Here is a 15,000-nt window from a genome sequence, read left to right as displayed (position 1 = left end):
GTAAAAGGCAAAAATGCAAGCAAACGCCTACTGCTGTGATTGGCTGACGTCAAACATAACCACACCCCTTTTTTCACAGCATGTCGTGTGTTTTGAAAGTCGATGACAGAGACGTATATGTTTGAGATTAAAATTACAATAAAAGTGCATCGGTCAGATTTCAACATTGCTTGATTTTTTTTGTATATAGTATAGTATCGCTATTGCTTATAATTTTACAAAATCTGTTAAAGTTGCAGCCTTAAAGGAATATTTCAATTGAAAATGAATGAGAATGTCGTTCATGAACGTCTTTGTTCTGCCGAACACAAAGGAAGATAATTTGAAGAAAGTTTGTATCCAGTCTGTTTTGGTCACCATTGACTTCCACTGTATTTTTTTCCTTCTATGGAAGTCAATGGTGACCCAAAACCTTCTTCAAAACGTCTTCCTTTGTTTTCGGCAAGACATTCATACAGGTTTGGAACTACTTGAAAGAGAGTAATGATAAAGTTAATTAGAATTTTTGAAGTAAAAAAAAAAAACATTTTCTCATTTATTTGACAGCAGTTAATCATTTATTTTGGTTGCAACTTTTACGCTCATTCAAAGAAATTTGTCATATTCTGGTGTGATATGAAAGTCCAGGTTAGGACAGATTTTAGTAACACTCAAACGAGACGCTTCAAGTCTTAATAGTTTGATTTGGCAGTTTATTACAAACACGCTGCAAGATTAAAAATAAATGCGTCGCCTGTTTTTCCTGCGAGGACGAAGTGTTTGGCACTGCCGAATCTTTCCATAAAAGATATTGTGAAGAACCGGCGGCATGTTTGGAATAATTTAGAAAACAGTGTGCTGTCGAATGTGAGGAACAAATGGAAACTCTCAGGCACGCTATTAAAAATAAACTTCTGCCATGCATTTCTAATGCTATTTAGAAGAATCTTTTTGTTTTGGAGGTTTGCTTTGAGTTCGACAGCTTGACTCAACATCTAGAGGAACCCTTTGGTTTGCTGCAGCCTTTCTTTACTGGTTCCTACTGTGCTGGAGGAAATTAAATTAATTTATGTTACAATATGAATTAAGATGTTTCTGACTGAGAAAGTCAGAACATCCACCTTCCATAAATGACTGTAATCTAAAAAATATGCATACATTAAAGGCGGGAATCGTGATAAGTCAGAATATTTCAAATCCAGGAGTATAAAATAATTAATACTTAAAAAATGGGGAGTTGGTTTGGTTTCTGAAACTATGTTGCATGCATATGTTTTTATCGTAGAGAAACCAGTCAAATGTGTAAATGGCAACCTCTTTAAAGTGCCCCGTCATGCATTTTTGAAAACGATCTTTCATGCAGCGTGTAAGTGAACGAAAACAGTACGAACGTACTGTCGACTCTGAATCACTGAAACGAGCCGTTTTTGAAATGAATCCCAAGCAGTTTCATGATGACGTCTAAACGAAACATCAGCATTTTTCCCGCCGCTCCTGAAAGTGCCACTAAGTGTCGCCTTTGTAGCGCTACCGCAGTGGTTTCCACGGTAACGCTGCACACAAAGCACGCACGCTTATCAGGCGCGATGAAATTAACATGAGATCAATCGTACAAAAGGAGGGTTTGGAAACGCCAATCGCCGAATGAACCGTTGAGGCAAAATAAATGCATGTCGTAAGCATTTGCTCAACCGTAATAGGGGCACTTTAAATAGCCACCATCTCTGAAACGAAACCCTCGGCTGTTTCCTCAGACGTGTTTGTAAGCATGCAGCAGATGAATGTGGGCTGATCCGGGAACAGCGGGGGTGACGGCTGCGTGACGGATCTGTCTGCGCTGTCAGTCTGCAGCTGATCACAGAGCAGTCGCTGGCCTGTTTACCTTGTACTGATAGGTCGGCCCCAGATTGTTCCACGGTTCAGGGTTATTCTTCCTGTCCCAGCTGACAGAATGAGGGTAAGGCCAGACCGGAGAGGAGAGAGAGAGAGAGAGAGAGAGCGAGTGAAAACAGAGCGCTGGAAGGAGGAGGAGCGGAGCTAAAGGAGGGTAATTATCAGGTGGAGGTGACGGAGGACGGTTATCTGGCAACCTGCCGTCGTTCATTAAGAACAACGAACACACAGCAAATGAAAAACAGGAGTACAGTTATGATTTTACCACGGGTAAGAAGTGTTCCTAACAGAGAGGCATTTCTAAATCATTAAAGCAGCGGTGTGCCTGCGATGTTTAATAAATAATAATAGCAATCAGTGTAAAATATTCTTTTGTGCAGTAAAGTCTCATGCATTATCTCCATATAAAGGAATCGATGTTTATCAGTAACAAAAACCATCAAAGACGGACCCTTTGTGAGCTCCAGAGTTGTTAATTGATTATCTACGCTTCTGTTGAAGCCGTTCATTTTCATATTTACATATATAATGCATTTATGTATGTGTATACGTGTGTGTGCGTGCATTTTATTTTTTTTTCAAAATACAACATTATAGCAAAATAAAATGTGATATCATGTGACTGATTGTCTTGTGGTTGTTAGGTTTTATCTTAGCACTGAGGAGCACATAGAGTCTATTCTTTATGACTTTTTCATTTTTAATTTCCCAATAAAGACAAAAAATAACGGCACGAGGGAGAGTAAATGATTTTGGTCTGAACTATCCCTTTAAGTGTGTGTATGTGTAAGTTTTATGCCAGTCAGTGTTCAATAACATGAACATAAAAGTGTTGTGAAATGATCTTCTTGGTGTTTTTGCCCATCTCTTCTTACCTGACGTGAGGTCCACGAGCCAGTCGGATCAGATAGAGAAAAGCTCCACTCACTCCCACAGACATGAAGAAGAACTGAGGGATGAGCTGAAAGAGTACGAGAGCATCATCAGACCTCAGATCATAGCATTCCTCTAAAACACAGTGCTTGCAACAGAAAGGTCCTAGGTTCGATTCCTAGAGAGTGCATGAGCTGATAACATGTTCACTTTAAATGCAATGCAATGCAGGTTGGTAATGCGCCTGCCGAATGCATAAATGTAGATTTCTAGTAGAATTCCTCGAAGAGTAGAGCATAGTGCCTGCAACCACAGAGTCATGGGTTCGATTCCCAGGGAATGCATGAACTTAAAACTTTGATTGCAAAGAAAGAACCATCAGCTTTCCAGTAACATTCCTTGAACTAGAAAGCAGAAACTAGCGTTAGCAAGGTCATGGGTTCGAATCCCAGTAAATGCATGAACATATAAACTGTATAAATTGAATGCGGTTTATAAATAAAATGCATAAATGTAGCTTTCCTTTAGTATTCCTCGAACAATAGAGCATGGGTTCAAACCTTGAATGCAATGTATGTGGCTTCGGACAGAATTGTTTGCTAAATTATTAAATATAAGTATATAACTTTCCTGTAGCAATCCTTGAAGAGTTAAAAACTCTTAAAAAGGTCATGGGTTCGAGTCCCAGTGAATGCAGCTGATAAACGAATGCAATGTAAGTTGATGAAAGAGATGAAAGAGCATACGAGTAGATTTATAGCTTTTCATTACTCAAACATAAAATCGTGAGTTCGATTACTGGAGAATGTATGAATTGATCAAAAGTGCAACTTAAATGCAATGTAAGTGTGTCTCTTTTAAAGCTTCTGTCCGAATGCATGCTCATGGGTCTGGATTTCCTCAAACACAAGGTGCATGCAACGCCGAAGTCATGGGTTCAATTCCTAAAGAATGCATGAACTGGAAAAAAAGTATACCTTGAAAGCAATTCAGTCCGACGTGTTTCAGAACGCAACGACGTGTGAAATAAGACTTGTGCAGTTAGAAGTGAGTGTGTGTGTGTGTGTGTGTGTTCATGTACCTGCATCAAGCATGGTTTCAGGTCTAAATGAACACACACACACACACACACACACACACATTCTCTTTTATATGCATGGAGACGTGTGTGTGTCAGTCTGGGTTGAGCGGACAAAGACACACACTTCTACTGTGTGTGTGTGTGTGTGTGTGTGAGTCTCACATTACACCGCCGATCAGACTGAGTGACAGGATCACACACACACACTCACGTCCTACCGGGAGACTTCACCGCTCGTGTGTGTGTGTGTGTGTGTAAATGATGACAGGGATTAGAATAGAAATACATATTAAAAGAGGAAATGCGCAGCATCAATTCGGATGCCAGGATGGCCAGGTTTTTTTCTGCGCTTGAGAAAGTGAGAGACAGGCAGACACAGACTTAGCCTTATGTTGTCAAAACTGCCTCCTGTAACAGTGATTTGCATAATCCCCCAGGGGTTACCGGGAGATATTCAAATTAGCTTATCAAATATGTTTAAGCGTCGTAAGCCGAGCGCAACATGTGTTTGCTTTGCTTCTTTCTCTCATCTCGATGCTGACGGCCGTTCTGATGGTGTTTAGTGTTTGTCTGACACACACCTGCAGTTATGAGCTCTCTGTAGATGATGATAATGAAGTTTCACATCAACCTTTACTCCTGGATAGAGCAGAATTATTATTTTACAATGTCCTTGACTTGTTACGTTACACACTCTACTCAATTACAAGCAACTAGCTTTAATCCTGATCAGATTTAAAATCTCAAAATACTGTCACGGGGTTTCAAATGAAAATATGACTCTCCGTTATGAAATTTTACATTGATTTCATATCTCTCAGTTGAGGACAGAGCAAAAAATGAACAGGGAAAGAAAACATATTTTAGTATTCCTGTAAAATTATTACATTATTCTGAAAATCTTGTCAATTATTTGTGCCATTTTTATACTTATGCTGCTGTCTAGTGTATGAATAAATGAGAACATTGATTGAAAACACAAAAATTAAAGTAATTTTCTCTGTAATTTGTTTGCATTGTTTTGCACTTTTATGTTTATCACAATTACCTTCTTTACCCTCCTGCTGAGCGCTTTATTTAAAATGATTATATTTTTGATGATTTCAGGTGTTTTTCTCTCTGGATATGAGCAAAGGTGATAACTGTATGAACACATCAGCTCTGAGCGTCATGTTCAACGTTCACACGTCTGAGTGAAGAAAACCACAACTTCTTATTTATTTGTGAAGTCACACTCGTTAGTGACAGTAACACCTGTGTGCTGGCCGAGAGACATAGAGAGAGAGAGAGAGAGAGAGAGAGAGAGAGAGAGAGAGAGAGAGAGAGAGAGAGAGAGAGAGAGAGAGAGAGACAGAGAGAGAGAGAGAGAGAGAGAGAGAGAGAGAGAGAGAGAGAGAGAGAGAGAGAGAGAGAGAGAGAGAGAGAGAGAGAGAGAGAGAGAGAGAGAGAGAGAGAGAGAGAGAGAGAGAGAGAGAGAGAGAGAGAGAGAGAGAGAGAGAGAGAGAGAGAGAGAGAGAGAGAGAGAGAGAGAGAGAGAGAGAGAGAGAGAGAGAGAGAGAGAGAGAGAGAGAGAGAGAGAGAGAGAGAGAGAGAGAGAGAGAGAGAGACATTTTTTTAACATCTTGCAGTTCCTTTTTTTTGTATGTATCTTATTTGTTCTTTTTATATATATATATATATATATATATATATCTCACAACTCTCTTTGATCATGTTGCGATTATGACTTTTAAAAAATACTTAAACATCCTAAAAGTACAGACTACATGCAGCTAAATGTGCCGTTTCTGCAAGCTAAAAACAAACACGATGTATTTATTTTATTAGTGTTTTTATTACGTTTCTCTCTTTAAAGAACACTCAGATATAATGTTGTGTTTTTCTGAGTTGGACACGTCTCGGTCATTCGTTGGTAACCGCCTGAATCTGGGTCATCACCGCTCATTGTCAGGAACTGAACTATTGTTTCAGCAAACAATGTCTGTTTTGTTCCTGTGGGGTAATGTATAGGCCTTTAGCTCCTAGTTTTATATGCATGGAAATAAATCCCACATTAAAGACTTAAAAACAGCACCGTGAGGCTCATTTTGAGATGCGTTTATAATAAACATTGAATGGAGCGTCAATAACAGCTCTCCGCAAAACCTCAGCTGTTCTCGGAAAAAGCGAACTAATGCAGAATCACAATAGAGAGCGCTCTGATTCTGACGCTGAATGTCAGAGTAAATGTCAGACGAGGGTTAAACTCACCCCGGGATGCTTCATCGCCTGCTGGTACACGGTTCTGAACATCTTCATCTTCACACCGAGACTGAAGAGCGGACTGAGTGACCCACTGACCCCTGAGCCGGTGATGCCGCCGCAATGTCATCTGACAGCTAAATATTACACTTATTAGATCAAAAACATAGTTTAAAAAAGGTAAAAATTGTGAAATATTATTACAATGTCAAAGAGCTGTATTCTATGTGAATATCTGTTAAACTGTAATTTATTTTCTATAGATCAAATCTGAATTTTCAGCATCATTACTCCAGTCCTCAGAGTCACATGACCCTTTAGAAATCACTCTAATCAGTCTCGTTTTAGTTTTGAGATGCTATATTTTATTTTTTATATTTTTTGATTCATTTTTATTTATTCAAAGTTGTGGTAATGTTACTGCTTTTGTCATTTTTTAGGCTTTTTATAAAAACATATCTGTATAGTTTTTTTTATTAATTTTTATTTCAGTTTTAGTTATTTTGCATGTGAAAGAAAATGTGGTTTATCTTATATTTAATTTCAGTTCTTTTTAAGTATAATAGCCCTGATTCTAATATGCTGATCTGCTGCTCAAGAAACATGTCTGATTATTTGAAATAGAAATAGCATTAGAAATGTATTTAAGGTCAGTGTCATACATAATGAATAAAGGTGTATTTTTAAGTAGTCTATACCACCGTTATTAGTACTAAAACTAAAACTATTAAAAAAAAAAATTTTTTAGTGAAAAAAATCGGACTGAAATAATTTAGTTGACTGAAATAATTATAGTTGAAATATTATATTTACTAAAATAATATATATATATAATAACTATATATATATATATATATATATATATATATATATATATATATATATATATATATATATATATATATATTATATATATATAATATATATATATATATATATAAATATTTATTATATATATATATATATATATATATATATATATATATATATAATATATGATTATTTAAATAGAATATATATATATATAATATAAAATACAATCAAAAAGCCAGTGTCTCAACGAGACTGAAATGTACTGTATATACAGTAACAGTCTGTTCTGATGAGCATCCAGCTCTGTTTTGCTGTGACAGTATATTTAAGTCATGTCTTCAGTTAAAGTCATTGGAAGGTCTTTGTAACAGAAGGACGAGGCGTCTGGCGTCTTCCAGCACGTTTTAGAGTCTCTGCCAATCAACTGTCTGTCCTGAGCCTGACCTTTGACCTCGGGGAGTCTTCACAGAGACAGACTGACAGTAAAAAGCTTAGAGTCGAGCCGTAACCCATAATCTGATGTCAGGCGCTCCTCATTACAGGTGAAAACACACTTCAGGTTTATTCATTTAAATCCCATACAGACTTCACATCGGTTTGGATCACATGGTTTTCATAAAACCTAAACATTTTAATTACATGTGAAGCTTATTTTATTTCTTTGATGCAGCATGTTGACAAGAGCATTTCTCGTTTGTGTCTAGTTTATCTCGGTGTATCGAAATGCAAAAAGAAATTCATAAAAAGCATCTACCTAAAAACTAAAAATTAAAATGAATAAAATGCACATGTATGAACGGTTAGAACATGGCTCATCAGATGTGAAGTGACAGACTGTTAAAGAGATGAATATGAATGAAAATAATGCATATCTCTCTCCAGATATTTACAGACGTCTCGATCTAAACCAGCAAACCTTGATCACGGAGAGAGCAGAAAATCACGCGGGACAGAGTTTCTGTTCTTCTGTGAACGATTCCCTTTCTAAAAAAGAGGAGAATTGCAAACCGAAGCGAGGCGTCTCGTCTGTGAATATTGAGCTGCGGGTTTCTTTTGTTAAAGACGCTTGAAATGAAGGAGGCGAAAGACGTGAAGAAAGGACGTTTGTGAGGAATTGATTGTGTTCTGTACGCAGGCTGAAGAATAGCGCGTTTAATTTCTGTTCCTCCCGCTTTGGGTCTGTATGAACACACACACACACACACACACACACACACACACACACACACACACACACGCTGATGAATCTGCGCACCTGTTGAGATGTGATTCACCTGCGTGTAATGAGACGATGTTTACAGCTGAATCAGTAAAACCTCATCTTACTCTGGACGTCATCGAGCATGAGCTGTTTTATGAACCCAGTGTTCCTGTATGAATTAGTCGTGATATTCGATGTGTCCGTCAGTTCTAGATCTATCCTCTTCAAAGACAACTAATATCATGTTCATCTACTTTGACACTGAGCAGACGCTTTTATACAAATTACAAATGAGAACAATGGAAGCAATCAAAATAAACTCAAATCTTTTTTTAATGAACAGACTAGAACAGAGCAAGCTAAAAAAGTTATAGGCTTTTTAAATGATTTTTAATGAATGTTTTGAACTGGTAATCATTCTGAAACATGTAAAGCAGGCAGGGTATATCCTGATGACTGTCCGACTTTCAGAGTCCTTCATCAGTGGAATTAAGATGATGATCATTTCATTTTAAAGCACTTTATTTTACTTTGGGATCATTAAAATCATACATAATCATAACAAGAAGTAGCAAATATAAATACAATAAGTATTTACAGTATTAGCAATTTCATAAGTAACGGTAATTTAATAACACGTTTTCTCAGTAACTGTAACAGTTAACTGTATCTGTACTAGTAACATTAGTAACACTTTATTTTACGGTGTCTTGTTACACGTTACACTTAAAGTAATTTTTTTTTTACTACAAAGTAGCATTTTTTATAAGTAACATCGAATAACGTAACTAGTAACTCTCCAGAACATCTGTGAATGTCTCTTCAAAATACATTTTATCCACAAACCACAACATGAACAAAAAAAAATACAAAGCAAGCAAACTTTTTTTCTCTCTCTTTTCAAACGTTTTTCTTTCTCCGATTTTTTTTTTTTTTTTTTTTTTTGGAGAGAAAAAAGTTCTTAGATACTATTTTCCCCCATCTTGATTTTTTTCTCTCATTGTGTTGACTTATGAAAATATGAACATAAACACAATGAGTGATTCACTTGTGAACAGATTGCCCTGAACTCCTTATTCTTTCATGTTCGATCAGATTTGAAGGCAAAAAGGAGAAACCTTCTTGAGAAAGAGGCGAACGGAATGTATATATAAATGAAAAGAACATTTCTCTTCTATATCTTTAATAAACAAAATAAAAAAGTTTCCATCAGGTATCAGCGGTTGAGGACACCTGCGAGATCTCCAACATCAGACGACCTCCATCACCTCCATCAATCTTAAAGCAGCTATATGTGTGTCAACATTAGATTTCACACAAAGCCGTTATAAATGTTTGAACAGATTAGAAATGTGTGTGTGATGTGTGTGGAGAGCTTGTTATATAGATTTGTTTGTGAAGGTAAGAAAGAGGAAAATGAAAAGATCTGGATGTCTGAGAGTCTGGTGTGTGTCAGACTCTGATTTCAAACGCTCACAGAACACCACATCTTCTCTTATTTGCATAAAAATATGTTTTTCTTAAGAATGAAATTGTTAATGAATTATTTGTAATTCAGGCTCTGGAGGAGACAGACGGAGGAACAGGGACGTGAAGCAGCGGGCGGCTCGTCTGCAGCTGTGATGCTTGCATGAAGAACTGAAGCCATCTGTGAATCTGATCAGTGTGAGTCTGTCAGTCACCGCCCTGAACCGGAACACAACCGCCTGCAACGGTTCATCAGAGCACCCTTCAGCCTCACAGCCTTTCACTGTCTTCAGTGTTTCTCAATTTGAACACCTTGAGAACAGCATCGCAACACCCTGACAACCACACAGCAACACCTTGACAACCATACAGCAACACCTTGAAAACTGCATCACATGCCCTGACAACCATACAGCAATACCTTGACAACAACATCACAACACCTTGACAACAGCATCACAACACCTTGACAACAGCATCACAACACCTTGACAACCATACAGCAACACCTTGAAAACTGCATCACATGCCCTGACAACCATACAGCAATACCTTGACAACAACATCACAACACCTTGACAACAGCATCACAACACCTTGACAACAGCATCACAACACCTTGACAACCATACAGCAACACCTTGAAAACTGCATCACATGCCCTGACAACCATACAGCAATACCTTGACAACAACATCACAACACCTTGACAACAGCATTACAACACCTTGACAACAGCATCACAACACCTTGACAACAGCATCACAACACCTTGACAACAGCAGCACAGCACCCTGACAACCACACAGCAACACCTTGACAACAACATCACAACACCTTGACAACTATACAGCAATACCTTGACAACAGCATCACGACACCTTGACAACCATACAGCAACACCTTGACAACAGCAGCACAGCACCCTGACAACCACACAGCAACACCTTGAAAACAGCATCACAACATCTTGATGACTATATAACAACATCCTGGCAACTACACAGCAACACCTTGACAACAGCATTACAACACCTTGACAACAGCATCACAACACCTTGACAACAGCATCACAACACCTTGACAACAGCAGCACAGCACCCTGACAACCACACAGCAACACCTTGACAACAACATCACAACACCTTGACAACTATACAGCAATACCTTGACAACAGCATCACGACACCTTGACAACCATACAGCAACACCTTGACAACAGCAGCACAGCACCCTGACAACCACACAGCAACACCTTGAAAACAGCATCACAACATCTTGATGACTATATAACAACATCCTGGCAACTACACAGCAACACCTTGACAACAGCATTACAACACCTTGACAACAGCATCACAACACCTTGACAACAGCATCACAACACCTTGACAACAGCAGAACAGCACCCTGACAACCACACAGCAACACCTTGACAACAGCATCACGACACCTTGACAACCATACAGCAACACCTTGACAACAGCAGCACAGCACCCTGACAACCACACAGCAACACCTTGAAAACAGCATCACAACATCTTGATGACTATATAACAACATCCTGGCAACTACACAGCAACACCTTGACAACAGCATCACAACACCCTTAAAAACACACAGAAACACCTTGACAACTGCATGGCAACACCTTGATAACAGCATCACAACACCTTGACAACCACACAGCAACATCCTGAGAACAGCACAGAAACATCTTGAAAATCGCATTTTGTCCCTTTGACAACCATACCCTGGCAACCACATAACAAACCTTTGACAGCTGCATAGCAACACCTTGACAAATTCATAGACTTTACCACAACTTCACAACAAACACCTTCCCTGCAATAAGTTGCATCACTCTTAATTATTTCTGAAAATATTAAAACGATCTGATAGTTATATAGTATAATAATACGCAATATATAGCGTATCATAAATCATACGGAGAGTAAAAGTGAAGCAGCTCTTGGTTTTCACACGTGTGTCAGTGTCATAAACCTGAGCCCATGTCTTTCAGAAAAAAAGCCTTTTAAACAGATGATGGCAAAAAGCCTCTGCGCCTCGAGTTCACATTAGCCGCGGCGCTAAAGTGACGGGACGCCGTTGCTAATTCAGTTTTTAGAACAATGCATCCCGTTCCCATCACAGCCTGAGAAAGAGCTTCATAAATGAAAGAGGAGAGGAGCAGAAATCAGCTCTCGGAGAAACACCGTGAATAATGTGCATATTAGAGGATGTTATTGCTGCTTTTTACTGTCCACCCGAATAATGAATTTATCACTTTATGGCAAAATCCATAATGGAATTACATGAAGGTGTTGTGCGGAGAAGTCATTACAAACTGAATTATTCGTCTCTTTGCGTCTCTGTTTCTCTCTGAGTGATGCTGTGTTTGTGGCTTCGGTCGTGACGGGTCTCTCTGACGCCTGCAGCACAATCACACCAAATATTACTAATATTTCCCTTCTCCTCAAAAACTGAGCCTCGGGTCTGTTCTGATTCAGAAAGACTCAAAACAAAATACAACGAAACATCTGACCGTATCATGTCCCTCTCTCTCTCTCTCTCTCAGTCTGTACTGTCCTACAAATATAAAAATATACTTGTAATATCAATGTGGATATTCAAAATATATAATTATAGAAATATTTTGTTACATTACATTGATTTATTAGATTAAGGAAATATTACTATAAAAAATGCCAAAAAATAATCTACGTATGTGTGTACTTACACATGCATGTATATATCTAAGAAACATTTTAATATGCAATATATTTATATATGTAATATAAATTATATAAATATGATCATTTAATAAATTATTGTTAAAAAGTAGTAACGAATGACTTTTTATAAAGTCAAAAATGCCAAATATGAATGAATAACTATTGGCATTAAAATATATCAATTTCAGAAATAAAATTATTATACAAATTGTTTATAGTAGTCTCTGTTTTTTACTTATACAAATGCAAAAATGCAAATAGGACATTTTTATATGTATCTATTATATTAAATATATATATATATATATATATATATATATATATATATATATATATATATATATATATTTAATGTAATAGTAATAATATATCCCAGTAATATTCACGCTAATAAGCAGCTAGTTAATAACTAGTTAGTGTTTTTATCATCTCACCAAAGCGTTTAAAGTGAGAAGAATTCATAAAAAGCATGTATTTTAAATGTAGACTCGACTGTAAGCGTCAGGTTCAATTACATAAGAATTAACTGTAATTAAATTACAGACAAAAACATGCCTTAAAGGGAGAAGTAATTAAAGCACACTGCATGTCATCATCAGCTGTCAGTATCATAGAGAAAGAGGTTTTAAATCACTGATCATCAGAACTAGTTCTTCTCCTTTAAATGATATGTAAAACATTAGTGCTGTTATTTCGGTCATCATGTCCCTCCAGACTCTCAAACCCAGCTTTAGGAAGCTGAACGTGTGTGTATCTGGATCCGGTCCAGTGTAGCTTGGCTCCAGATCGTCCTGATCCAGATCGAGTACGGACGGGCCCCTGGAGTGTGTGTGAGGGCCGCTCGCGCTCACATTACTCTTCATTACGAGCGAGTCGAAGTACAGCGCCCTCGCGTCTCTCACCACAAACTCAAATTTATTGAGCTGCCCGACTCCTGCTAATTGAAAGAAATTGTGTGTCTGTTTGTGTTCGAGAGTCTTTGAGAAGCGGAGCGATGGCGTGTGTGAAGAGACGCGGCCCGAGAGCGCCACCTTCAGACTCACACACACACACACACACACACACACACACACACTGTTCAGTAGCTTAAAAGAAAAGTGGACCACCCCACTGACAGCTTTGGCTTATATATATATATATATATATATATATATATATATGTGTGTGTGTGTGTGTGTGTGTGTGTGTGTATAATGAATTTTCAAAATATTTTAATAAAATATTTAATGCATTTGAATTTTTATTATTACATTAAATATATAATTAAATATCTTTTTTTTTTGTTTATAAATGTTTATAAAAAATGTATATATATATATATATATATATATATATTTTTTTTTTAAAGTACATAAGTACGTTAAGTACATATAAAATATTTACTGTATGCATTATATATTTTGTGTGTGTGTGTGTGTGTGAATATATATATATATATATTTTTTTAAGTACAAAAAACACATACATTTATATTAGTAGAAAGTATATTAACAAATATTATTGCAGTAAAAGCATTTTTTAAAAATCTGTCTATAAGATGTGAACATACAGCACATTTAAAAACAATAAACTAAAGCCAAAAAGTAGGGTATGATCAGAAATACGTTTTCTTGCCCGTGAATTGCATTTTGTCATATGAAGGTTGAACCTGATGCGTTTTTCATTTCAAGAAATATATTGCTGAGGTACACCGTTTAATACATATAAGATACATTTAAAAGGCAATATTAAACTACATATCTAACATATCTTTTGAAATAAATATGAGTGGCTGACAAATAAAAAGTGGACTGTGTCCTATGTTTCAAAAAATAAATAAATGTATTTTCATTCTTAGAGTGAGAAATAGCACGAGAGAGGTTTATTTTGGATATTTTTTCACTATTTACACACACACACACACACACACACACACACACACACACACACACAGACACACACACACACACACACACACACACAGACACACACACACACACACACACACACACACACACACACACACACACACACACACACACACACACACAGACACACACACAGACACACACACACACACACACACACACACACACACAGACACAGACACACACACACACACACACACACACACACACACACACACACACACACACACAGACACACAGAGACACACACACACACACAGACACACACACACACACACACACACAGAGACACACACACAGACACACACACAGACACACACACACACACACACACACACACGCTTCATTATTCCGCTGCAGTGAAGTAGCTCATGTTTGTGGTGTTGATTAGTGACCTGACGTGTGGAGCCGGTGTGCGGTCAGCGATGTCCCGAGACGAGCACAAACACACACACACCCGAGCTGTCAGAAAACACCGACGCGAGCGAGCCTTTCTTCTGCCGGGGCTTTCTTCCTCTGTCAGCGCCGGAGGAACACCTCGTATCTCCAGCACTCAAAACTCACAATAATTGCCTGATTCGCTATTCAGTCAAATCTGTGCAGAAAGACGCTGAAGAAGACTTTGTGGGGAAATAAATAACTCCCCTCTAAGAGTGGCACATTTAAAATCATTTGAGTGAGCGTGTGTGTGTGTGTGTGTGTGTGTGTGTGTGCGTGTAATAACACACCCCCACACACACACACACACACCCGAGCAATGATGCACAGATGACAGAAATGCACAGAGAGAGAGAAAGCTGGAGAGATCAT

At 37.7% G+C, this 15,000-nt stretch overlaps 1 protein-coding gene across 3 annotated transcripts in view; it reads right to left on the bottom strand.

Moving 5' to 3' along the window:
- The window catches only part of fam210b (family with sequence similarity 210 member B), a 26,653-nt gene that overhangs the window by 1,829 nt on the left and 9,824 nt on the right, over positions 1-15,000 (bottom strand). For 2 of the 3 annotated variants that reach the window (XM_043232149.1, XM_043232150.1), the window contains exons 3-4: positions 6,077-6,204; positions 2,748-2,833 (exon numbers count right to left, since the gene is read on the bottom strand). In XM_043232149.1, coding sequence (XP_043088084.1) covers positions 2,748-2,833; positions 6,077-6,204 — 214 coding nt within the window. Of the gene's footprint in view, positions 1-1,861; positions 1,923-2,747; positions 2,834-6,076; positions 6,205-15,000 lie in introns of all 3 variants that reach the window. The other variant, XM_043232151.1, reaches the window with a different exon arrangement.

Source organism: Puntigrus tetrazona, unplaced genomic scaffold (genome assembly GCF_018831695.1).
Source record: "Puntigrus tetrazona isolate hp1 unplaced genomic scaffold, ASM1883169v1 S000000513, whole genome shotgun sequence".
NCBI classification, from domain to species: domain Eukaryota; kingdom Metazoa; phylum Chordata; class Actinopteri; order Cypriniformes; family Cyprinidae; genus Puntigrus; species Puntigrus tetrazona.
The sequence above is the reverse complement of the archived record's forward strand: the minus strand, read 5'-3'. Positions and strand labels throughout refer to the sequence as shown.